The 27232-nt window shown below is 39.6% G+C and overlaps 1 protein-coding gene across 2 annotated transcripts in view; it reads left to right on the forward strand.

Annotated features, from left to right (window-relative positions):
• The window catches only part of PREX2 (phosphatidylinositol-3,4,5-trisphosphate dependent Rac exchange factor 2), a 302189-nt gene that overhangs the window by 235016 nt on the left and 39941 nt on the right, over positions 1-27232 (forward strand). For both annotated transcript variants that reach the window (XM_019973769.2, XM_070802636.1), the window contains exons 36-37: positions 23140-23206; positions 23445-23635. In XM_019973769.2, the coding sequence (XP_019829328.2) occupies positions 23140-23206; positions 23445-23635 (258 nt within the window). The remainder of the gene's footprint in view (positions 1-23139; positions 23207-23444; positions 23636-27232) is intronic.

Here is a 27232-nt window from a genome sequence, read left to right on the forward strand (position 1 = left end):
TACACCTATGGGTCTTTTTTAAAAAATACAAATATACACTCATATACATGAGTATATATTTGATATATATATGTATATATATGTTATATGTATGTATATATATATGTATATATATATGTTCAGCTGCTGCCGAACAATAACAAGAATAGATACATGACAAGATGTTCAAGATTCTTTGTTAAGAAAAACAGCATATGTATTAATTGCATGCTGTCCTCTTAACATAAGAAAATGTTTTAATGTATCTCTTCCTGAAGAGAGCATTAAAAGTACAGTTCAGTTCAGTTCAGTTCAGTCACTCAGTTGTGTCCGACTCTTTGTGACCCCATGAATTGCAACACATCAGGCCTCCCTGTCCATCACCAACTCCCGGAGTTCACTCAGACTCAAGTCCATGGAGTCAGTGATGCCATCCAGCCATCTCATCCTCTGTCATCCCCTTCTCCTCTTGCCCCCAATCCCTCCCAGCATCAGAGTCTTTTCCAATGAGTCAACTCTTCGCATGAGGTGGCCAAAGTACTGGAGTTTCAGCTTCAGCATCATTTCCTCCAAAGAAATCCCAGGGTTGATCTCCTTCAGAATGGACTGGTTGGATCTCCTTGCAGTCCAAGGGTGTTGGAGTCTTCTTCAGCACCACAGTTCAAAAGCATCAATTCTTCGGCGCTCAGCCTTCTTCACAGTCCAACTCTCACATCCATACATGACCACAGGAAAAACCATAGCCTTGACTACAGACTTGGTACAAATCACATGCCCTTGTCACCAGTTGCTGCTGCTGTTGCTAAGTCGCTTCAGTCGTGCCCGACCCTGTGTGACCCCATAGACAGCAGCCCACCAGGCTCCCCTGTCCCTGGGATTCTCCAGGTAAGAACATTGGAGTGGGTTTCCATTTGTCACCAGTTACCTGCTATATATCCTTCTTGTTGAATATTAAATTTCTTTTGCACAGGAAGACAATTACCTTCCTCTTTACTCCTAATAATGCCATTTTTTCCCTGCTGATTTCTTGAGTAAGGGTGTTAATTTCTTCCTTAATTTTTCCTGTTACTTGTAACCTCAAATACTCAGATGTTGCTCTTGAACAATCTGTTCTTGGTTTTCAGACCCAGAGGCTGACCTTGACCATTTCGTTAAAGGCTGTTATTGTCCACGTTAAAAAAACCTTCAGGGGTCACTAGTTCCTCATGGAGAAGGCAGTGGCACCCCACTGCAGTACTCTTGCCTGGAAAATCCCATGGATGGAGGAGCCTAGTAGGCTGCAGACCATGGGGTCGAGAAGAGTCGGACACGACTGAGCGACTTCACTTTCACTTTTCCCTTTCATGCACTGGAGAAGGAAATGGCAACCCACTCCAGTGTTCTTGCCTGGAGAATCCCAGGGACGGGGGAGCCTGGTGGGCCGCCGTCTATGGGGTTGCATAGAGTCAGACACAACTGAAACGACTTTAGCAGCGGTTCCTCATAGCTCTAGAGCCTTTTTAACACTTTCACTGAAAACTGTTTCATTCCAAATGTTAATTTACTAATTAGATATCAGAAAAAGCTTTATCACAAACAAGCGTAAGTAGGTAAATTGGTAAACTATTATCTTATTGGAAAGCTTTAGATTATCTTCTTGGAAAGCTTTATTGGAAAGCTTTAGATTCTAAAATTCTTTAGATTACAGGTTTCAGAAACAAAACTTAAACAGGCATAAACAAAATAATATGGCTTATATAACCAGTATATCCAGTGACTATGGGTGTTTCAGGTACAGCTGGATCCAGGTATATGGGCTTCAAGATACTCTTTATTTCTCTCTCTTTTTGGTATTCTTGTCCTCTCTGTGGGCTTCATTTTCAGGCAAAGTTGTTTCACTTTTGGGTAGAAGTGGTCACCACAGACCAGTGTTGCATTTAGAGAAGAAGAGAAGGTATCCCCACTGTACTCTCCTGCCAACTAAGATTTCTAGCAAGGTACCTGGTCTCATTGACAAGACCTGAGTCGTGCCTGTTCCTGGGTGGGCTGAGCAGCACAGAAGACCAGTGGGCTGTCACAGAAAGCACAGGGTAAGGATGCTGGACAAGCACAAACAAAGGATTTCACATCAGTTATAGAGATTTCTCCAGAACAACAAAGAACAGGTGGAAATTTGCTACTTAAAAGAAAAGATATTGTAGCCATAATACCTACCAATTTTTAAGAACACATTAGAAGTCAGTCACAATGCTAGGTGAGTTATGTAGATTATTTAATAAGCCAGTGAGTTCCATATTATCATCTCTATTTTAAAGGGAAGTTGCACAAGTTAACCCAGATAATAAGTGGTGAAAACAGGACTGAAAGACTTTTTTCTCTTTAAAGTCTATAATTTTTTTTTTTTTTTTTTTTACTATATTAGGCCATCTCAGTGAGAGGAGTAAATGGTTTACACAACAAATAAATTTTCTGTTACGAAGTTTTGGTATCAGATATTATCAAGTGCCTCCAATTGCTTTGATTCTGTATCATTTATTCATTGAATGTTCATGAGGTTTCCATTCTTGTGAGAATGGCCAAGATGGAAAATGAACAAATAAGCTAATCCATAAACAATGTATTGCAGATAGTGAAAAGTGCAATGAAGAAAATCTGAAACTAGTTGCTATACTAAAAGAGCAGATTAGTTAGGAAGAACTTAAATATTAGGTGTTATCTGAAAGAAGGGCTTCCCAGGTGGCGCACTGGTAAAGAATCCACCTGCCAATGCCGAAGACTCAGATTCAGTCCCTGGGTTGGGAATATTCTCTGGGGAAGGAAATGACAACCCACTCCAGTATTCTTGCCTGGGAAATCCATGGTCAGAAGGACCTGGCAGGCTGCAGTCCATGGAGTCACAGAGTCGGACGTGACTAAGCACACAGAAGATTTGAAAGGAACCTGAATCACAAGGAGATGGTCTTGCCAGAATATGGGGGAAGATCATTCCCAAAGCGGCAAATTGATGCAAACAGGTCATGGCAATAGCTTATCTTGTCTGAGGAAGATAAAGGTGGCCAGGGCAACGCTGACAAGTTGAGAAGGATCATTTGTGTTGAGAGAGCTGTGCAGAGGCCTGGTTATGTAAGGGCTGTAGGCTATTGTAGGAGTTTGGATGTTATTGTAAGGAAGGAGACCATTGCAAATGTTTTATTGAATTCCTGCTGTCCAGTTATAGCTCATGCATCTCTTGCAAATAGAATTCAAATGGTTGAAGTTTGCTGGAAGCAGTAGTGAAGCATGCGGTGGCCAGCTGGCTGTTCTGATTGTTTCTCCTCCAGTCTCCAGGGGAATACAGATGAGGCCCTGTACCTCAGGAGTCTGCCTCATGCATCAGAGCCCTGGCACTGGGTGCCTGCACACACCCTGGGTTAGTTGTTTCTCCGGGTGAACAGGATTGAGCCAGCGGAAATTTCTAACAGCTGCTTCTAAAATATACCCTCTGGTGCCAAGTCAGATGATGTTCTTGATTGATTTCCTTCCGATTCTTAAGAAGTACAGCATGTAAAGTGTCTAACTCAGAAATTCTAACCACGAAATTCCAGCGAGAAATTCATTCCTTACCTTCACTGTTTTATTCTCTTTTCTAACTCAGACTCCCCTTTGTATTTACTCTGGCCATAAGCCATCATTCCCATTAGCCTCATTTTTCCCCACCTTACATAAATGTAATTTATCATTGCCAAACCCTTTCATTTTAATGTATCCTGTTTATTGGCAGAAACCAGCACTGCATGGTGACTAATGAGATAAATGTGAGTGTGAACAGTATTCTTCTATAAAGTGCTCCTTTCAGGTTGAGGGGTCTAGATTAGCTTTTTTCAAATACCATTTTCAGTATAAAGTCAGCGTTAAAGCAAAAGAGAAAAATCAAAAGGAAACAAGTTGTATATTAGTTTCTAAGGTCATTTATTAGTGTGGTGAAGTAACAACTTTGTACTGAATATTTTAGGGCTTATAATTTGGGGTATCTCAATGTAAATTCATCATCTTTATAGAAAGCAGACAAGGAAATTATTGAAAGCATATATTCTCTTAAAGTATGTCCTTTTTTGGATATAGAATGACACTTTCTTTAAAGAGAATTTTTTAAAAAACAAAAATATATTTTATATAACAAGTATAAGGATGATAGATATTTTGTTTAGGTTAGCAAGAAATGCTACACAAATATTAATCTCAGAGTCATATATTTTGAACAGTTTTTTCAACTGAGAAATGCCTGGCTAGAAGGATGCATGTGTTTGGCTGTTCCCATGATAGCATCTCTATAAAATGGATCATTTCTCTCTACCTTGAAGGGAAAAAAAATGAGTATGTTCTCCTGGCATGAGACAGATATGAAGAATGGCATAGCCTTACTACCATTTCACATCATTACGGCTATCAAATAGCATGAGAAAATAAAGAATAGCAGGACTTCAGGCTTTGACCCCATCTGCAGTCATCGGCTCATTACCAATCCAGACTTGGGTCCCCTCGCCTAAAGCACAATAAAGTCCGTCCACTGACACCGGGTTGTAGCGAAGGACAGTTCAGCATTTGTTGCAGAGCATCAAACAAGGAGTCCAGGCAGGTAATGCTCAAAAGGCCCAGACTCTCCGATGGCTTTCAGGGACAGGTTTTTAAAGGTAGAATGAGGGAGGTGGGTTGCAGGATGTGTGATCAGTTTGTGTACAGTCTTCTGATTGGTTGGTGAGATCGAAAGCCGATGTCATCAACCTTCTGGTTCCAGCCTGTCTGGGATTATGTATTTGTGGTCAGTCTGCAGTTTACTTCTTCCAGCTGGTAAGCATGTCAGTATCTACAAAACAGCTCAGGGATATGGCTTGAGGTATTATCTATGACATGAATTGAGCAAACTCCAGGAGATAGTGGAGGACAGAGGAGCCTGGCATGCTGCAGTCCATGGGGTCACAAAGAGTCAGGCACGGCTTAGTAACTGAATAACAACAAATTATCTATAGTCCTCAAGAAGGAACTAAAGACCCTTGACTTTATTTAATGGCTAAAGTAATATTTTGCCTTTCCTGACTGCCTTTTTTCTGCATTTTCTCACTTCTCTGATTAAATTTATTCTTTGGAACTCAGGGGAGGCCTTGGGGGCCTTTTTTTACAAGCAAGAGGAAGGTGGAGGGTGTGGGGGTAGGTATTTGTCCCAGGAGGATGACGTAAGGTCCTGCTCAGTTACAGGCACTTGTCTTCTGTCCCCATCTTTTTCTTCCCACAGAGTCTTTGACTCATAACACACTATTTCCCATTCCTTGTTTAGACAGTAAATGGTATACCCCAGTTTGAAATGGAAAATTTTGGTTCTGTTGATGAGAAGCTGTGCAAGCTATCTTAAATCAACAAGAGTATGAACTTCATAAAATCTGAGAGCAAGCAAGAGAGAGAATATCAATTAAAATACAGATAATGCCTTTGTCCTTCAATTGCTTCACTTTATAAAGCTGCAGATTTTAGAGTTATTCTGTTTTAATTAACTGGAAACATTCCAGATGCATAGTGAACTCTTCTATAGCAGTTTTATATTTGCTTTCCATTCAATCTTCAGCTGAAATCCATTTTTTATACCTTGAGATACATCCACATTTCTGTTTTGCTAAGACTAGCTATAAACTAAATGTGTATATCCAGTTTATTTCTATTTTCAATAGGTTATGGAGATTTCAGAGCTGTATATTTTGTTTTATATGAGAAGTGATTCTTCAGTAGCAGGAGAAAACAACTAAATCTACAAAGAATTTGAATTTGTTTATAATGCTTAAAAGTGTACTAAGTTTCTTTCCTATATCTGACATAGGTAAAGGATCTATGTTTACAAAATTAAAGTTATACTCTAGGTGTCATATTCTTTCAGTGTATGAAACTAAAGGAACTGCAGGATACTTGTGTTTGACACACGCTTCACCCCCACCAAGTATCAGGGACAGGAATGAATTCAGTAAGTGACTTTTTCTCTGGAAGAGAAGCTGGGTTTACAGTGTTTAAGGGGGAGGGGATGGGAGGTAAAGTTGTGGGGAAGGGAGTATTTTCCAACATAGAGAACTGGTGTTGATGTTGAGTAGCTCAGTCATGTCTGACACTTTGTGACCCCATGGACTGCAGCACACCTGGCTTCCCTGTCCTTCACCATCTCCAGGAATTTGCTCAGACCCATGTCCATTGAGTCAGTGAGGCCATCTAACCATCTCATCCTCTGTTTGCCACTTTTCCTCTTGCCTTCAATCTTTCCCAGCATCAGGGTCTTTTCTAATGAGTCAGCTCCTTACATCAGGTGGCCAAAGTATTGGAGCTTCAGCTTCAGCAACTGTCCTTCTAATGAATATCCAGGATTGATTTCCTTAAGGATTAACAGAGAAAAAAGAATAAGTAAAAGTCCTGAAGGGTTGAGGAGAAATAATAAAGTATCTGGAGGCTGGAATTCAGGGGGAAGAAAGGCATGAAAGAAATGGATGAACAGAATCAATATGCCCTCCTTTACCTCCTGTACCATCAACTGTTCCTCACTGCTTTCAACCCAGCTTCACTCAGGACACACTCCAGCCCTATTTCCATGTGCTGAAAGCATGGACAGTAAATCCCCTACATAGGAGCCTTCAGGTTGTGAACTTTCAAAGATGTGAATGCGGGTTTGCATGCCCAGTCACGTAAGTTGGTCCGTGTGTCTGGCGTACACTGTCACGTGAGTGCGTCCTCTGCAAGTGGTTTTGCTTCTGTGCACTTACTGTGCAGTGCTACTGTAGTACATACAGTACCTTGTTGCAAGCCCAAGCTGTCTGGAACAAGTGTAAAACAGCACTATTGTAGTTGGTACTACCATACTTTTCAAGGTACTGTACTGAAGATTAAAAATGTTTTTTTTATTTTTTGTTTTTGTTTTTTATGTATTATTTGTGTAAAACATATTATAAACCTATTACAGTACAGTATAATATAGCCGATTATGTTTATTGGGTATCTAGGCTAACTTTGTTGAACACGTCAACAAATTGAACTTACAAATGAGCTCTTGGAATGGAGCATGTTCACATGTAGGGGAATTACTGTGATTAGGACCCATCCCATCTCAGATTTGTCTTCCTGCAGGAAGCTTTCAGGGATAGCCTCAGCTGGAATTGCTTGGTGTCTTCTTTGAAACTCTTTGAGAGTCTGTGTTTTCTTTTATTTTGTTTTAACTGTAGGTTATTTACGTGCTGATGTATACATGAGGGCAACCACGTTAGTTCACCGCTGTGCTTGGTACATAACAAGTACTGTAAAAGGGCTTTCCAGGTGGAGCTAGTGGTAAAGAACCTGCCTGCCAATGCAGGAGGTATAAGAGATAGTCCCCTGGAGGAGGACATGGCAACCCACTCCAGTATTCTTGCCAGGAGAATCCCATGGACAGAGGAGCCTGGTGGGCTGCAGTCCATGGGATCACAGAGAGTCAGACACACCTGAAACAACTTAGCACGCATGCACAGTACTGTAAAAATACTTGAATTGGAAATCCAGTTAATTGCAATGTATTGGTCTTTGGGTGGGGTATTATCATTTTATTGAGTTTATTCCAGGATCCAGTCTACTTCATTTTATATTCAGAAAATTCTGGGCCATTTGAAGGGTACAGATGCTGACTCTGTTGGAGACTTCTCTAAAGAAAATTTATCAGTGTAGCCAAGGTTCATAAATTTCACATGAGACAAGATCAGACAAAGTTGAAATTATAGTGGTGCTTTTGAGAGCAACATCCCTCTTCTTTATTTGAAAAACGCTATAATTCTATTAAACTTTGCCACTGTTACTTTCTGAAAATATGATAGAGCCGCCAATATATTTATGCATATAATCTCATTTAATTATCTGGCCTATATCTCTATGTGAATTAAGACTAATTCATTTACCCTTGGGAAGTTGTAATTATGTCTAATATTTATTTTATTATTACTTGAAAGGAATTTTAATTCAATTTTTAGGTGAGGGTAACAAAGGGGATTAGAATGATTTGACTATGAGTTTTCACATTTTTGTGATAAGTCCTTCTTTAAATAGTTTATCCAGGATGAATAGATGTTCTGGCTGACAAATAGCAGCAGATAAAATCATCTTCAAAAAGCAACATTTGAAGAAAATTATCTCTCTGCAAGCTAAGAGAAGCTATTGTTTTCACCAAAGCAAAGGGAAGATCAAAGTACCTTGTGTTCAGAATTTCCTTTGGAATAAAAAAGAGCTGCAAGTGTCCAAGAAAAAATAAACACACCCTGAAGAATCAGTTAGGGAAATATACTTTGTGAGGAAAAACTGTCCCTGCTTGTGGAAGCAAGATTGATTCTTATTTTTAACTCTGCTGACTTTTCTACCAGAGCACAAGGACAATCAGTCTTTAAAAAATACATTCAAAGCAGCCTCGTCAAGCTCTCTCAGTGAATTTTTTTCCTATTGCTTTTGTTCAGTTCCTTTTTGCTGACATTTCAGAGTTCTTTTCTTTGGTGGATGGACCATGGAAGGGGAGTGAATCATTCTAAATGATTATTTCAAAAGAATCATATCCCTTCTTTCAAAAGAGGGGATAAGAAAATCACCTTATCCCTTCACCAGTGAGGAAATTTAGCTCAGACCCAGAGCTTTTGATTGAAAAGACATAATTGTAACTCGGAAAAATTAATATGGATGTATTGAAAGTCATAATTTATGTGAAGAGTCAGGGTATTCTGTTTGTAAATTGGCTGTCTAGTTACACAGACCACCCAAATTCAACTGAGGACAATGTTCCATCTTATATAGATTCAAGTGTGTGAAGTTTTCCCAGTCATTCAGGAAGAAAATCAAATACGTCTTTGCTTGGCTTCTGGTAACTTCAGTCAGAAGGACTCTAATTTCAGTTGCTTTGGCCAATTTCTTCCCATCTTTCTTGCATGCTAAGTCGCTTCAGTTGTGTCCGACTCTTTGCGACCCCATGGATTGTAGCCCACCAAGCTCCTTTGTCTATGAGATTCTCCAGGCAAGAATACTGGAGTAGGTTGCCATGCCCTCCTCCAGGGGATCTTCCCGAACCAGAGACTGAACCCACATCTCTTACTGTCCTGCATTGGCAGGTGGGTTCTTTACCGCTAGTGCCACCTGGGAATCCCTTGGAATATTTCAAAATCTGTCCTTCCTGAGAGGTCTTCTCACCTTCCTGAGGTTAGTCTTTTCCCTTATTTTCCCATTATAAGCTTCTGTTTTGACATTTTTACATCAAATTTTAAATTCTTTTTATGCATATCTGTTTCTGCTTTTCATCTTGTCTTTCTCTCTTTGGTTTACCCATTGCTGATAAGGTACTTATTAATGGACAATTAATGAATGCTTATGTATCTATCAATGTCCAAAATTTGGGGCAACCAAACCATGATACAGAACATAACTGAGCAGCCTGGGGGTACTAGTGAGGACAAAGTAGGGGTGAGAATGAGACTAGAGGTGGAAAGACTGATTAAGAATCTATTAAAATAGTTCAGACAAGTGGAAATAAGAACTCTACATAGATGATAAAAATGGAGATGGATAGGAAGGTATAGATTTTAGAAATATTTGAGAAATGGAGGGAAAAAAATCTTTTCCACCAGAAACATGATTTGTTGAGAGGGAGACAGAGACATGCTGGATTGGGTGCCTGCATTGTTCTCTGATACAAAAGAAAGCATAGAGGTCGTGCATGCTGCTGCTCCTGCTGCTAAGTCGCTTCAGTCATGTCCGACTCTGTGCGACCCCATAGACAGCAGCCCACCGGGCTCTCCAGTCCCTGGGATTCTCCAGGCAAGAATTCTGGAATGGGTTGCCATTTCCTCCTCCAATGCATGATAGTGAAAAGTGAAAGTGAAGTCGCTCAGTCGTGTCCGACTTGTAGCGACCCCATAGACGGCAGCCCACCAGGCTCCTCCATCCATGGGATTTTCCAGGCAAGAGTACTGGAGTGGAGTGCCACTGCCTTCTCTGAGAGGTCATGCATAGTAAAAGCCAAAATAATGCATGAAATTTCCCAGGTGGTAGCACCTCACATCCAGAGAGGGCCAGTGAATTGCTCAAATGCAGGTACCTGGCAATGTTGCAGCCAGGACTCAAGCTAGGTATTTCCAGCTCTACAGCACACACTTAAGCACTCCACTGCTTCTCTGAAGTAGGAAATGATCCCAGTATTAATGTGTTTGGCTTGGGGATGTGCTTTAATGCAACTTTAATCACTAACAATGAAAGAGTTAAGGACAACACAAATATGGAAAATCTTCTTGAAAAATTGGGAATTTCAAAGGGCAAGGAAGCATTTGGATTTGTTTTGTTTTCTCTGAAAAGGGGTAGCTTCATAAGTGTAGAAGCAGAAAAGAAGCTATGACAAAGACCAGAGCAGAAGACAAAGGCAAAAGGAGCTGAAATAGTTGGAGTCTTATTGTTACTTGTATATGAAAGAAATGATCTCTGGATGATTTCTGACTGTGAATTAAACTCACTAACATGTTTTTGTCTTCATAATGAATGCACCTCATACACATTGTCAAGAAAGGGGAATTCATCTGCGTACATTTTAAATCATCAGCATGCATTATGTCATTATCTTTGCATCAAATTCCAAAATAAAGTATTGAATTATTAGATATATAATTTTATATTATATTAGATATATTATATAATAATTGTCTAATATATACTATCATATTAGATATAATAATATAACATTGATATAATAATTTAATTTTAGATATAATTTAATTATATAATGATGATACTAGAATTAAATGCAAAATATTTAAAGAACAAAACTGAACTTCTTTCAAGTCTGTTATATTAAGACGTGTTCATTATGCAGAATTTAAAACCTATATTTCTGTTCCATTCATAGCATTTATGTAATAAATTAAAAGTTTCTTAGAGGTGCTTCTGTTGATATAAACTTTGAACTTCATCTTGATACTTGAGAAATCAGTGAAATCTGATATACACCAAATATACTCAGAAAACACAATGAGAGCTCATAGATGAACAAATATCTTCCTAGTCTGAAGGAGAAGCATCTTTAATAGATCTAATATGATGCTCATTGCATTTCTTATGAGCTAAATAAGAAAAGATAGTAATATGCTTAATAGACCAAGTGACATTTAATTCATGGGAAAATTTTTTTTCAGAAAGAGAGAGGAATACCAGACCACCTGACCTGCCTCTTGAGAAACCTGTATGCAGGTCAGGAAGCAACAGTTAGAACTGGACATGGAACAACAGACTGGTTCCAAATAGGAAAAGGAGTCCATCAAGGCTGTATATTGTCACCCTGCTTATTTAACTTATATGCAGAGTACATCATGAGAAATGCTGGGCTGGAGGAAGCACAAGCTGGAATCAAGATTGCTGGGACAAATATCAATAATCTCAGATATGCAGATGACACCACCCTTCTGGCAGAAAGTGAAGAAGAATTAAAGAGCTTCTTGATGAAAGGGAAAGAGGAGAGTGAAAAAGTTGGCTTAAAGCTCAATATTCAGAAAACTAAGATCATGGCATCCAGTCCCATCACTTCATGGCAAATAAAAGGGGAAACAGTGAGAGATTGTTTTTTTTTGGGGGGGGGCTCCAAAATCACTGCAGATGGTGACTGCATCCATGAAATTAAAAGACACTTATTCCTTGGAAGGAAAGTTATGGCCAACCTAGACAGCATATTAAAAAACAGAGACATTACTTTGCCAACAGAGGTCCGTCTAGTCAAGGCTATGGTTTTTCCAGTGGTCATGTATGGATGTAAGAGTTGGACTGTGAAGAAAGCTGAGCACCAAAGAATTGATGCTTTTGAACTGTGGTGTTGGAGAAGACTCTTGAGGGTCCCTTGGACTGCAAGGAGATCCAACCAGTCCATCCTTAAGGAGATCAGTCCTGAGTGTTCATTGGAAGGACTGATGTTGAAGCTGAAACTCCAATACTTTGGCCACCTGATGTGAAGAACTGACTCATTTGAAAAGACCCTGATGCTGGGAAAGATTGAGGGCAGGAGGAGAAGGGGATGAAAGAGGATGAGACGGTTGGATGGCATCACCAACTCAATGGACATGAGTTTGGGTAAACTCCAGGAGTTGGTGATGGACAGGGAGGCCTGGCGTGCTGTGGTCCATGGGGTCACAAAGTGTTGGACATGATTGAGCGACTGAACTGAACTTAGACTTTCTACAGTCTAAGTAGAAATAAGATATAATGAGAAAAACCAGAAGGTGAATGATCTGGAGTTGCCTGCTGTAGTAATATACTGGAGGAGGGAAAGTTGGTCAAACTTGGATTCCAGTCCCCACTCTTGCACTGATTGTCTGTATGACTTGGGGCAAGTTCTCAGTATCTCTGAGCCTTGATCTCCTTTTCATCCAGTGGAGCTAGCAATGCTTCATAAGCTGACTTGAGTATGAGGTTGAGAGGAGATTTACATCATCCTCAGGATTTGCAGAGAAAGCAATGGCAACCCACTGCAGTACTCTTGCCTGGAAAATCCCTTGAATGGAGGAGCCTGGTAGGCTGCAGTCCATGGGGTTGCTAAGAGTTGGACATGACTGAGCGACTTCACTTTCACTTTTCACTTTCATGCATTGGAGAAGGAAATGGCAACCCACTCCAGTGTTCTTGCCTGGAGAATCCCAGGGACGGGGGAGCCTGGTGGGCTGCCGTCTATGGGGTTGCACAGAGTCGGACACGACTGAAGCGACTTAGCAGCAGTAGCAGCAGCAGCAGGATTTGCCTAGTGTAAGGAGTAGCTGGGGCTTCCCTGATAGCTCAGTTGATGAAGAATCCACCTGCAATACTGGAGACTCCGGTTTGATTCCTGGTTCGGGAAGATCCGCTGGAGAAGGGATAGGCTACCCACTCCAGTATTCCTTGGCTTCCCCTGTGACTCAGCTGGTAAAGAATCTGCCTGCAATGTCGGAGACCTGGGTTCAATCCCTGGGTTGGGAAGATCCCCTGGAGAAGGGAATGGCTGCTGCTGCTGCTGCTGCTAAGTCACTTCAGTCGTGTCCGACTCTGTGCGACCCCATAGACGGCAGCCCACCAGGCTCCCCTGTCCCTGGGATTCTCCAGGCAAGAACACTGGAGTGGGTTGCCATTTCCTTCTCCAATGCATGAAAGTGAAAAGTGAAAGTGAAATCTCTCAGTCGTGTCTGACTCTTAGCAACCCCATGGACTGCAGCCTACCAGGCTCCTCTGTCCATGGGATTTGCCAGGCAAGAGTACTGGAGTGGGTTGCCATTGCCTTCTCGGAGGGAATGGCTACCCACTCCTATATTCTGACCTGGAGAATTCCATGGACTGCAAGTCCATGAGGTTGCAACGAGTCAGACACAACTGCGTGATTCTCACTTTCACTTCACTTTCAAGGAATAGCTCCTCACAAGGCATCGTATCTGCAGGTTTATTTCATGGAAGATGGGTTTTGTGAGTTTCCTACAGAACAACTTACTTGAAGAATACAGTTATAATCAAGGGCTTCCCAAGGGACTCGGTGTTGGAGCAGGTGACCTCACTGCCTTGTGGGGAAGACAGAGGCAATCTTCATAAAATAGTTCTGCAGGATGGAATTGGGCAGGCTTTATCTCCAGTATTCTTGGGCTTCCCTTGTGGCTCAGCTGGTAAAGAATCCTCCTGCAATTCGGGAGACCTGGGTTAGATCCTTGGATTGGGAAGATCCCCTGGAGAAGGGAAAGGCTACCCACTCCTGTATTCTGGCCTGGAGAATTCCATGACTGTATAGTCCACGGGGTGGCAAAGAGTCGGACATGACTGAGCAACTTTCACTTTCACTATTTGTGCACAGAGATACTTCTGAGAATAACTTAGATACTGTCTTTGATTTCACACCAGAAAAACTGTTAAAGATAGAGACAATGGTGGAAAACTATCTAGAAGGATGCACAGCCCCAGTTTTGTGTCCAGGCCTGAATTTAGTCCCAAGACAGAAACGATGATTGCCCTACTGTGCTACGAACAAAGTAGAAGGAGGCTTCCAGGTGCCTCCAAAGACAGTATTAGAAGTGGTAGCTTTTTATCTAGTTTGTGATTAAAAGCTAAATGGAAGGCGTCACATGCAGCTCTGCTCTGCTACACCTTGAATGCCACCAGATTTGGGGGCAGTTAATAAGGGTCATTTTTGTTATTCTGCAATCAAAATTAAAGTTATGAGTGAAGTAGTGATTTATCATATTCAACATCTAAAGAATTGAACAAACACTGCATATACCAATATTTAAAGTCTTTGATGTGTGAGATGAATGGTAACTAATGGTAACTAATTTCTTGTTTGGTAACTAATTTCTTGTTTGGTAACTAATCTAGGTTGGGGTGATAGCATAGCTTACAGGGGAAAATCCATCTTTAAAATCTTTCTATGCTTGTTTTAATAACTCAAAACCCTTCCAATGGGCTTCCCTGGTAGCTCAGTGGTAAAGAATCCACCTACCAATGCATTCGATGTGCGTTTGATCCTTAGGTTGGAAGGATCCTCTGGTAGAGAAAATGGTAACCCACTGGTTGCCGGAACAATCCCATGGACCGAGGAGCCTGGCAGGCTACAGTTTGTGGGGTCACAGAGAGTTGGACATGACTGAGCAATTGGGCATGAGTACAAGGCATCTCATAGAAGAAAACCAGTCTCATGGAGCTATGTTGACAGGGAGGGAAGATTTTAAAGTAACTTCTTAACAAAATTCAATAAAATTGTATTGCCATTAATAAATTAAGGATACTTCTACCCATTTGATTTCTCTAATTTATTTAATTATATTAAACCATCAACTTTGGTCAGTACAAATAAATTCACTGGCATTACTAGGGAGAATGGGGTGAGTAGTGAGGTGGATGGAGTCAGCTGAGGGGAGTTGTTCAGAGGTTTGGAAGGATTACCAGGTTAGGCTTCTTGGCAGAAAATTTTGACTGGAAGAGGAAGGATATTATTGGACAATGTCTAAAAGATACATGGAATCAATGAGGGCATATTTACTTTTTAATTGGAATGCACTTGCTCGAATTTATAGTTCTTTGGAGAAAGGACTCAGTAGTGGATGAGATGATTTCTTGTTTATCCATGCTAATTCTCACTTTTCCTTAAGTATGTACTTAGTGATTCACTTAACAAATACTTATTGAGCAGCTGCTTTGGCTAAGGCAGTATTCTAGCTGCAAGGCTTACAGAGGTAACATGACGTAGATCATGTTTCGTTTCAAAGAGTTCTTTAAAACTTAACCTGTAATCTGTTCATCTGAGGAATGAAATTACAAAAAAAAAAAGAAAGAGTCCTGGGGGATCTTCAGTTTCTTAATGTATTTTCATTAGCAGAATTCAGAAATAGTGAGAGCTTCAGGTGGGCTCCTGCAGACCCAGGTACCAGGCTGGTCCCTGTGGTCTACTTGCTGACCCAGGCACCAGACCTGCATGCTGAAGATTCCCTTCGATGGCCCTTGCAGAATTTCTGTGTGGACTGACTAGTGAAAAGTTTTCCCAGCTGAAGCCAGTCAGTGAAGATAGGAAGAGTTGCCTCTTACTTCAAATGCACAGATGCCAACGCAAGACCACAAGGATCATGAATAATCTAGGAAACATGTCATCACCAAAGGGAAAAAAGAAAAAAAAAGCTTCAATAACTGACTCTAAAGAAATGGACATCTGTAAACGTCCTGACAAAGAACTTAGAATGATCCTCAGAGAAGTATAGTGAACTGTAAGAAAGCATGGTCAACCAAATTAGGAAAACAGTGAATGAAGAAAATTAGATGTCCAGCAAAGCAATAGAAACCATTTAAAAAACTTAAACAGAAATTCTTGAGTTAAGGAATATGTTGATTGAACTGCCAAATTTAATAGAGAACTTCAACAGATTCAACCAAGCAAAAGCAAAAAAAAAAAAAAAAATCAGTGAACTTGAAGACAGAGTGTTTTAAATTATCCAGTCAGAGGAACAAAAAGAAAAATAAAAACTAAAAAAAGCTTATGTCAATTATGGGATACCATCAAGAGAAACAACCGACTCACTACTGGAGTCCCAGAAAGAGAAGAGAGGGAGAAAGGGACAGACGCCTTTTTAAAGAAATAATATCTAAGAAATTCCTAAATCTGGGTGGAAATTTGGACATCCAAGTTCCTGAGTTTATAGGTCTCCAAAGAGTTTCAACCCTGAAAGTTCTTCTCCAAGACACATTATAATAAAGTTGTGTACAATCAAAGGCAGAATTTTTAAAACTGAAAAGAAAAAAAAAAATTGCTCACGTACAGTAATAGAGAACAAACCTTCCATGAGGCTGTCAGCAGATGTCTTAGCAGAAACCTCACAGCCAGGACAGAGTGGGATAAACCTGGAGGCCGTTGTGCTCACTGAAATAAGCCACAGAAGGATACTATGTGGTCTCACTTCTATGTGGAATCTGGGGGGAAAAAATGAAGATGTTGAACTCATAGAAGCAGAAAAGAATAGGGAGGAAGGGAAAATAGGACGACGTTGGTCAGAGGGTACAAATTTGTGGTTATGGAAGATGAATGCATCTAGAGAGCTTATGTGCAGGCATGTTGTCTATACTTAATAATACTGTATTGAACCCTGAAATTATGCTTAGAGTGGAGTCCAGGAGATTTTACATACACAAAAAACGTTAACTAGGTGAGGTTATTAAATATATTATATATTAATTAGCTTGACTCTGGTCATTTCACTGTGTATATTTATATGAGATCACCATAGTATTTACCTTAAATATGTACAATTTTTATTTAAAAATTTTAAAATGTTCAGATCAGATCAGTCGCTCAGTCATGTCCGACTCTTTGCGACCCCATGAATCGCAGCACGCTATGCCTCCCTGTCCATCACCAACTCCCGGAGTTCACTCAGACTCACGTCCATCAAGTCAGTGATGCCATCCAGCCATCTCATCCTCTGTCATCCCCTTCTCCTCCTGCCCCCAATCCCTCCCAGCATTAGAGTCTTTTCCAGTGAGTCAACTCTTCGCATGAGATGGCCAGAGTACTGGAGTTTCAGCTTTAGCATCATTCCTTCCAAAAGAAATCCCAGGGCTGCTCTCCTTCAGAATGGACTGGTTGGATCTCCTTGCAGTCCAAGGGACTCTCAAGAGTCTTCTCCAACACCACAGTTCAAAAGCATCAATTCTTCGGCGCTCAGCCTTCTTCACAGTCCAACTCTCACATCCATACATGACCACAGGAAAAACCATAGCCTTGACTAGACAGACCTTTGTTGGCAAAGTAATGTCTCTGCTTTTCAATATGCTATCTAGGTTGGTCATAACTTTCCTTCCAAGGAGTAAGCGTCTTTTAATTTCATGGCTGCAGTCACCATCTGCAGTGATTTTGGAGCCCAGAAAAATAAAGTCTGACACTGTTTCCACTGTTTCCCCATCTATTTCCCATGAAGTGATGGGACCAGATGCCATGATCTTCGTTTTCTGAATATTTAAGCCAACTTTTTCACTCTCCTCTTTCACTTTCATCAAGAGGCTTTTTAGTTCCTCTTCACTTTCTGCCAGAAGGGTGGTGTCATCTGCATATCTGAGGTTATTGATATTTCTCCCGGCAATCTTGATTCCAGCTTGTGCTTCTTCCAGTCCAGCGTTTCTCATGATGTACTCTGCATATAGGTTAAATAAACAGGGTGACAATATACAGCCTTGACGAACTCCTTTTCCTATTTGGAACCAGTCTATTGTTCCATGTCCAGTTCTAGCTGTTGCTTCCTGACCTGCATACAGATTTCTAAAGAGGCAGATCAGGTGGTCTGGTATCCCCATCTCTTTCAGAATTTTCCACAGTTTATTGTGATCCACACAGTCACAGGCTTTGGCATAGTCAATAAAGCAGAAATAGCTGTTTTTCTGGAACTCTCTTGCTTTTTCCATGATCCAGCAGATGTTGGCAATTTGATCTCTGGTTCCTCTGCCTTTTCTAAAACCAGCTTGAACATCAGGAAGTTCACGGTTCACATATAGCTGAAGCCTGGCTTGGAGAATTTTGAGCATTACTTTACTAGCATGTGAGATGAGTGCAATTGTGCTGTAGTTTGAGCATTAAGATGTTAAGTAATGAATAAAATGATAATGATAGCCATCAATAACATTGGGTGATGTGCTACGTGTCAGATGTTGTGCACTAAAGACCTTGTGTTTGTGTGCTTAGTTGCTCAGTCGTATCTGACTCTTTGCAACCCCATGGGCTATAGCCCACCAGACTCCTCTGTCCATGGGGTTCTCCTGGCGAGAACACTGGAGTGAGTTGCCAAGCCCTCCTCCAGGGCATCTTCCCAACCCAGGGATCGAACCTGGGTCTCCCGCATTGTGGATGAATTCTTTACCATCTGAGCTACCAGGGAAGCCCAATTAAACAAAATCACCATTTTTTATAGGGTCTAGTGTATAAGCCGCTCCAGTGTTCTTGCCTCGAGTATCCCAGGGATGGCGGAGCCTGGTTGGCTGCTGTCTCTTGGGGTCGCACAGAGTCGGACACGACTGAAGCGACTTAACAGCAGCAGCAGCAGCAGCAGCAGCAACAGTGTGTAAGTATAGAAGCCAAAAGTTAGGCTTTTAACATCTAAACATGATAGTACTTAATCATGTTTATTTTCATCTTTTCTTCTTTAGAACACTGAAGAAGAATTTGCTGTATCATTTCTGCTAGTCATTTGTAGGTAAAACAACACTCCTATGAGTCTTGCAAGAGATCTTATGAATATTTGTCTCTTAATCATCGTTTTCTCTCATCGAGGAGGAAATATTAAATACCCTTCCTCTCTATTTTTAAGTTCTGATGATTGTTAAATCCTATAAGTATTTGCTTCAGTGTTAATTGAGATGTAGCCTAATAGTTATAAACTTAAAAAGAATCCTTCCTACAAAGAATTCTTTTTCAAAAGTGCATAATAATTATTTTATTTTTAAATTAAGATATTTAATATATTTCCTTTTGTCTATTAGGTCACACATATTTTTAGTTGTTCAACTGTGTGTTTTAGATCTCTCATGAAATAACACTCAATTCAATACTACATCAAGTATTGTTACAGGCTATAAATCAGGCACTGTCTTTGATTATGGGACAGCAAACTATAACTTTAGGTGCTCTGTTTTTGATAAGCCAAGAGACAAATTTATCCAAGCAAATCCAGGTTTATCTCATTATTGAGGATTTCTCTTCATATAACTTTAGGTAAAACCTGTTTCAGAGAAGTCAGAGCTAATGCTTATGGTTACTCAAGGCGGGTGGGATGAAGGTGCAAATCACCATTCTCCTACCTACTTATTTAGCATGTATTCTTTGCCCATATGTGGGCACAGGTTGAACCTATCTGGTGATTTTCATTTATACAAGAGATCAGTATCTTTTGATGTGATTTTCTGTGGATTTTCCCCCTTTAATTTAAGTGCTATGATAGTCAAAGGCAGTTTAACAATAGTACTTATGAAACAGTCACACCTATAGTCAACTGCTGTACCATTGTAATAATGGCATGTCTATGACTAATATCTATAATTGACCAAACACTGTTATAACTCCTTTTTGAAATGCAGAGTAAATGCTAAAATCCCAAAACTACATGATCCAGGTTAGAATATTTAGAGATAGGACATGATATTAGAATTATATATGAGTCTGGCCAAGTGAAAAATTTCCATAAATTATTATAAATACAGAAATGATCTCATAAGCACTGATGTAAAGAACAGACAAGAATCTAGCAGAGACCTGAGTGGAATACTGTAGTTGTTCCTCCTTACTTATAAAACACCAGTGACTCTTGTGCCTTAATTACCTCTTAGAAACTGGTTGTCTTCCAGCATGCCCAGAAAAAGGGAGACGAACAGCCAGAGAGATTGCCAAATACCAGTCACTTTTGTCATTGATTTAACCTCTGTGTCTCTCCTATCAGACTTTTGCATGGTCTCTCTTTATGTAAAAGCCTGACCATTCCTGGAGCATCAGCTTGACCCTATAGAGCTGTGATCCTAATATGTTACTTATTTGAAAAATCATTTTTCTAACTTGTTAGTATATTAACTTGCATGAGTCTGAATTAATCTTGATGTTCCCCACACGCATTTTCTTTCTTTCACGGCAGATGTCAATTCCCTGTGTCCCAGACTTCCCTGGCTGTCCAGTGGTTAAGACTCCCACTTCCAATGCAGGGAGGCATGGGACTGATCCCTGGTCAGGGAAGTAAAATCCCACATGCTGCAAAAAAAAAAAAAAAAACTAAACTAGTCTTTTCACTTCTAGGGTCTCAAATTTCCCTAAATTGTCATAGCTGATGGGTCGTGTACTTCTTTCTATTTATTCTTTAAAAAAAAATAATTTTATTGTTGCTGTTGTTCAGTTGCTAAGTCATGTCCAGCTTTTTGCAACCCCATGGACTGCAGCAATCCAGGCTTCCCTGTCCTTCACCATCTCTCAGAGCTTGCTCAAACTCATGTTCATCGAGTCAGTGATGCCATCCAACCATCTCATCCTCTGTCCTCCGCTTCTCCTGCCCTCAGTCTTTCCCAGCATCAGGGTCATTTCCATTGAGTCGGCCCTTCACATTGGGTAGCCAAAGTATTGGAGCTTCAGCTTCAGCAATTTTATTATTTTTTTAATTGGAGGATTTCCCATTTATTCTTACTTTTTCACTGGTAACAAAGTTTTCCCTGTGTAGTGCTTCTCCACTGCTTAACAAATTAATTATATCTTAGTTTGGTATTTCATTTCCTCACACTATGAATCCAGCCCACTTGTGCAATACTCAGTCTCTCTGCCTTACATGAACCTGCTGTCTGGCAAAGTTGGCTCCACCCATTTCTCTTTCTCTTCTAATTGTTCATAGTGTTGCCTCTACTTGAAATTCTGTTTTTCCATTTTGGCCTGTCCTGAATCCCATCCATCCATCCAAGTCCAACTCATGTACCATATTCTTATGGAGCCTTCCTTCTTCCTCATGTGTGTGTATTTCAGTATCTTTCTGTAAGTTTTTAACCTACTTATCATTTCCTGGACTACATTCTAGATACCTCTGTATTTGTCCTTGCTGTTAGATTGTATGAGATACTTTCCCAAGATTCATTTCATTTTAGTTATTTAATTTGGATATATTTATACTGCATTTATTGTAACATGACATCCCCTCTTTCCTTGGTATTTTATTCTCTAGGGACTAAATAGAAAATATTATCATACTGCATTTATTTTGTAAGGCAAGGTTCATTTACAAAGTTGCAACAAGGAAACCTGATGCATGCCTGCATGAAAGGAAACTTACTGTTCATCCTATGTAAAGTAGCAGGCGTGTTTTCAAAACCGTCTTAATAAGATTTGCTTATTGAGACAAAGAGCCATGACTTCATTCTTACTAACCTCAAAAGCATATTAAATTACAGTCAATTTTGGCATTAATCCAGTTTTACCATTAACTCTCTCATAAATTTTGATTAAGGGGTATTGCCAGACTTTTGTAATTAAGGGAAGTGCATTAGAAATGTATTTCATGTTGGAAATTTGTCATGTTCTGAAAAATACTGAAGTTCTATGAATACCTGTAAACCTTAGGGATGGTAAAATTCATGGCTGAACAATCATTTTTCTGAACAGAGAGTACTCAAAATTAGTTACAGGCTCAAATCTAAATTTTTATTTTAAGAAATAATTGATTGAATTAAAATATTTCTTGGCTGTGTAAATTTCATAGGAGTCAGGAAGAAGCTGTATTTCATGGTTACCTTCTCTCAGTGTCATCAGCCCATAGATATATTTTATAATAATTTGCCACTTTCTGTAATTATGGATTAATGAATATTAACTACTCACACAAGTCTGGATCAGTAAATATATTTAGCTCTGAATTTGTCATAAGCTTTTATCTTCTAAAAGCATTTCGAAGGGTGTGATTATATCATGAGATGCTTTATCTATTTTCATTTTGCTCTATAGCATTTGGCTTCCCTGGTGGCTCAGACGGTAAAGAATCCACCTGCAATGCAGGAGACCTGGGTTCGATCCCTGGGTTGGGAAGATCCCCTGGAGGAGGGCATGGCAACCCACTCCAGTATTCTTGCCTGGGAAATCCCATGGACAGAGGAGCCTGGAGGGCTACAGGCCATGGGGTCCCAAAGAATCGAAAAGGACTGAGTGACTAAGCACAGCACTATAGCATTTAGAAAAAGTGAGATTCTCTCAGAATAAAGTTTTACTTGATGTGGGCATTTATACATTTTAAATCTATAAAATGTTTTATTCTGTTTTTCTATTAGCTTGCTTCATCAAATATGTGGGGTTTTTTCTTTAAGCATTTTGTCCCAGTGAAAATTTGTAGATTTCTGCCACGTCAGTTCAAGTGACTATAGCAGGATTAGATCTACGTGATCCTCCTCTTCACTGGCTGAATCAGTGACAACTTTTTTTTTTTTTTTTTTAAGGACTGTCTCTTTTAGAAAGTAGGGAGAGTGCTCAGTGTGGCCAGCTGTGTATCACTTTTCTAGAGTGAGTTTTCCACTTAGTGTATTAAAATAGTTGTGACCATATTGCATCCTGGTGACAAAAAAGAACAAGTATATCTTGGAAGAGAATTTTACTTCTCATCTGAACATAACTTAGTGGCTGAAAGAATCCAGCTAAGTAATCTGTTTAAAATTAGTGTTTGGAGAATTATTTTCATAATCTGTCACTTGCATAATAAATTAAAACCAGATCATGTTTTTCAACAGTCATGAGAAAATATCTTTCTTCAACTTTTATAATAATATTAATTACTGCATCAGTGAGCACTTATTCTGTGCTGTGTCCCCTCCTAAGTATTTTATTTGCATTAACTCACTTCATTTTCTTGGCTGCCTCATGAAGTATTATTAATATAAACTACTAAAATCTCCAAATTACAAAAGAGGAAATTGAGGCATATACAAATTAAATATCTCTCTAAGGCCGTATAATAAATAATAGAGGTGATGGTAGCTTTAATTGTTTTTTTCTGAATGGAAAACTTTCTTTTTTTGCAGTTCCACTCATGCTAGCATTCAGTACTTTGTTAATTCATTTGTCTTTAAAAGGAAATCAGTAAAACTTGCACGTCTTCATGCTTTTTAATTTTGCTAGCAATAAATGATCATTTATTCTTTGGATTCTTACAGGGCATTCTACTTGGACAAGTCAAATTCACCACCAAACTCTACATCTAAAGCTGCCTACATAGATAAGGTAAAAATAGAAGATTGCATTGACCCTATATTTTACCATTTACCTTTTATTTAATTTTGTTGGTGTTGTTCTTGAGCATGGTGTCAGTATAAAATTTATGAGCTCCAGTTCTGTTACCTCCATAATAAAATATTTTAGACTGTAGGTTATAATGACTGTGAATTATAGCCCATCTAAAAAGATTTCTTTCTATTAAACATGTTGAACTTTATGTTTATCGTTTTTTTTTTTCCTGCAGCTCATGAGGCCTCTCAATGTTTTGGATGAACTTTATCGACTGGTGGCCTCATTTATCAGATCCAAGCGCACGGCCGCCTGTGTGAACACGGCTTGCAGCGCCTCCGGAGTTGGGCTGCTGTCAGTGTCCTCGGAGCTGTGCAGTAGGCTGGGGGCCTGCCACGTCATCATGTGCAACAGCGGCGTGCATCGGTACGTGACTCCCACCGTGCTGCATCTTTGCCTGCGTCTTCACTACACCTCGTTATGTTTGGACTTTCTTGTTTATTACATTTAGCTCTGTGAAATTATAGCTGGAAACATATTTGGAATAAGATTTCAGAGATTCGTTAATTCTTGCAGAGTAATTTCTGGCTTTAGTTCTATTTTCAGTGACTGTTTATTCATACAAAATGAATGCAATCCCACATTTATATCACTGTGGCCCAGAAGCTTATCATTCTTTATATATCTTAAGACTTATACTTTAGGTACAAAATTGTGCATCTGTTTTATGCACTCTAGGAACTTGCTTGGTAGGAGCTGGTGACTAGAATATTTTCTAGAAAAAAGGTTTTTTACCTTTTCTTCAGTGGTTTGGGTCCTTGTTACTCAATTGTTGTGAGTTAGATGTTTTCTTGGGGTTACCACTGCCTTCCTACTTCTGGCAAAATCACAGTCTAAAAGCCCACACGATATGCTCTTCCTGAAACTGTAAGGAGGAGTTTTAGATGGGTTCTATTCAGGTGGTTTATCTTATGCATCAGTGCTCTGTTTGGGAAAGCCAGTAGGTACATAAATTCCTACAGCTGTATCAGATTCAAGTCAGGTCCTTCTTCATAATCACTTATTCCTCTTCTGTCACATCTCAGTTTTCACAGAGAAATGAAACCATATAAGTGAAAATAATAGAACAGGATTTAGTCCTCATTGTAATCTGGTAGGCAGAGAGTCTTCTGTCGCCAGTCATAGTCTGTTCTTAGTATGAGGCCAGTTAGATTTTGAGAGAATAGTAGTTGTTGTTTATTCAAACTTACTTGGTACTTAATCCATGCAAAGGACTGCAGTTGGTGCTATTGGCTGGGTAACATCATAAATTGATGATGCTCATGGTACAGACATGAGGCATGAACAACAAACAATTATTAAAGTAAATAATAATGTGACAAAATAAGATAACAAAAATATAATAAAAATAACAAATGACTTAGACTACAAGAAAAAAATAAATGACCTAGGAGAGTTACAGCTAAAAAATAAGAATCAGAAGCAACATATATCTTGGAGATGGTTGGAACTTTCCCTGGAGAAGGTAGTGTTTGAACTGGGTTTTGATGGGTAGAGGTTTTGAAGAGGTAGATAGAAAAAGTTGATTCAAGTCAGTAGGTTTTCATCCGTGAAATTCCATTTGACTTGATATGCCTGAATTATGGATTTCAAGTCCTACACAGCATGTCCTTGCTTATGAAGTGTGGCAAGACTTTGTTTCTCTAAAAGGAGCAATTACACCTGTGTGAGTGACACAATAGACAGAATTGTCCCCTTTATTTTAATTGCTGAGTACTTTGTGCTCTATTGCAAGCTTACTCATGCCCACGCTCAGTCACTCAGTCATATCTGACTCTTTAAAACCCTTTGAACTGTAGCCTGCCAGGCTTCTCTGTCCATGGGATTCTCCAGGCAACACTACTGGAGTGAGTTGTCGTTTCCTCCTCCTGGAGATCTTCCCGAGCCAGGGATCGAACCCACCTCTCCTGCATCTGCCGGCAGATTCTTTACTACTAAATGACCTGGGAAGCATTGCAAGCTTACTAAGAGCTTAGATGAAATATCATTTGCAACTAAATGAGTTCAGCAGAGAAACGCTGTCTCCGATCAGTCATGTTCAATCGTTCTGTTCTCATTCATTCATCCATTTATTTACTTTCCATTCACTCAGTTAATATACATTGACACTAATTATGTGCCAACACTGTTCTAGTTTCTGGTATCAAGCATTGGGAAAAAAAAAAAAAGGCAAAAACCTCCCTACTGTTATATAATGTAAATCAGGTGGGAGTGAAACAGATGACAAAGTAAATAAATGGTAACATGGTAGGTGACATAAATACAGAAAAGAACAGAAGTCAGAGAGGTGACAGGGGACAAGATGGGATGAGGGGATGTCATCTTCCAAGGAGTAAGTTCTGTTGGGTTGGAGACCTGTGTGAAATGCAAGAGTGAGTCATGCAGATATCTCAGAGAAAGTGCATTCGATTCTAGAGAGCAGAGTGCAAATGTGGGAGTCCGAGTGGGAGCCAGCATGATGTGTTCAAGGAACATAGAGGCCACTGTGGCCTTGACACTCGGTATGTCATCACCATGATTAATGTTCTTACTCTGCACTGGTGTAAGATCATAGTTATCTGAGGACTGTGACAACCAAGGGACATGTCAGGCTTCAAACTACAAGCATATTCTCCTATCTCCACATGAATTTACTGAAAGTTAATGCTTTTAAGTTTGCCATTTAATGCAGTTCCCTGGCGGTTCAGCGGTTAGGACTCTGTGCATCCATTGCAGGAGGCCTGGGTTCGATCCCTGGTTGGGGAACTAAGATCCTTCAAGCCTCATGGTATGGCCAAAAATTTTTTTCTAACTTCCAGAGTTTTTTAAACTCTAGAATTTTTTAATCCTAGAATCATGACCAAATTGTCCAAGTTACTCTCTCATATCTCCCATGAGCAGTTTTAGAGTTTGACGATTGATGAGTAGGAGAAATAGATCGGTGTTCTACAACCATTTTTTAATTACTGTATTCATTGATGGATGTGTTGGAATCACAAGTAACATTGAAATTTCAAAGTTTTTTGGCTTTCTCCATTTCTGCAGTTCGAAATAAATATAGCGTTAGTTAATTCATTTCAGAGAGATTTACTGAGATGTAGGCAAAAATGCCCCATCACAGATGCTGAAATTAAGGTTAAAACTATTTGAAAATAGTACTATTTTATTTTTCTGTTATGCAGAATAATATAGGCATTTAGTAATATCTTTAATCTTTCAGGTAAGGCTATGCTTAGATTTTTCATGGTGATAAAATGTGTGCTGATTTATGTTATGCAAGAATCAGAAATCTTGCATAACTCTGTTACTAAAATACTTCTTCAGTAATTATAATTCAGAAAGCTAGGAAGGAACCCAAGTAGATCCATACCTACCCTAATTATTGAACATGGAGGTTTACCTTGAGGTTCTGACAAAGGGGAGAAATTCAAAATATGAATTAGAATAAATATTACAGACTATTTTTAGCATTTACTTTTAAAATTAAGATGGGAAGTGGTTAACAATATGGCATCCACATTAGATAATCAGTTTCCTGCCTTTTCTGATTTTATTCACCAAGAAAAAGGAATCTAAAATATTTTAAAGTATTGAGTTATAAGCCTGTATTTGATATTAAAGAGAAGAATGTGATTTTTCAGAATGAAAGGGCAGTTTTAATTAGCATTCATATCTAGATGTTTTAACGCCAACCTGAATTAGACGCCTGGATGGCATACCACAGAGAATGAAAGCTGGTTTTTGTTGTTGTTAAGTCACTAAGTTGTGTCCAACTCTCTTCAAACCCCTGGACTGTAGCCCGCCAGGCTCCACTGTCCTTGGGATTTCCCAGGCAAGAATACTGGAGTGGGTTTTCATTTCCTTCTCCAGGGGATCTTCTCAACTCAGAAATTAAACTGAGTCTCCTTGGCAGGTGGATTTTTTACCACTGAGCCACCAGGGAAGCCCTAATGCAAGAAGGAGTAGAATTCAGGATGAATTATT

Source organism: Bos indicus, chromosome 14 (assembly GCF_029378745.1).
Source record: "Bos indicus isolate NIAB-ARS_2022 breed Sahiwal x Tharparkar chromosome 14, NIAB-ARS_B.indTharparkar_mat_pri_1.0, whole genome shotgun sequence".
Taxonomy (NCBI): domain Eukaryota; kingdom Metazoa; phylum Chordata; class Mammalia; order Artiodactyla; family Bovidae; genus Bos; species Bos indicus.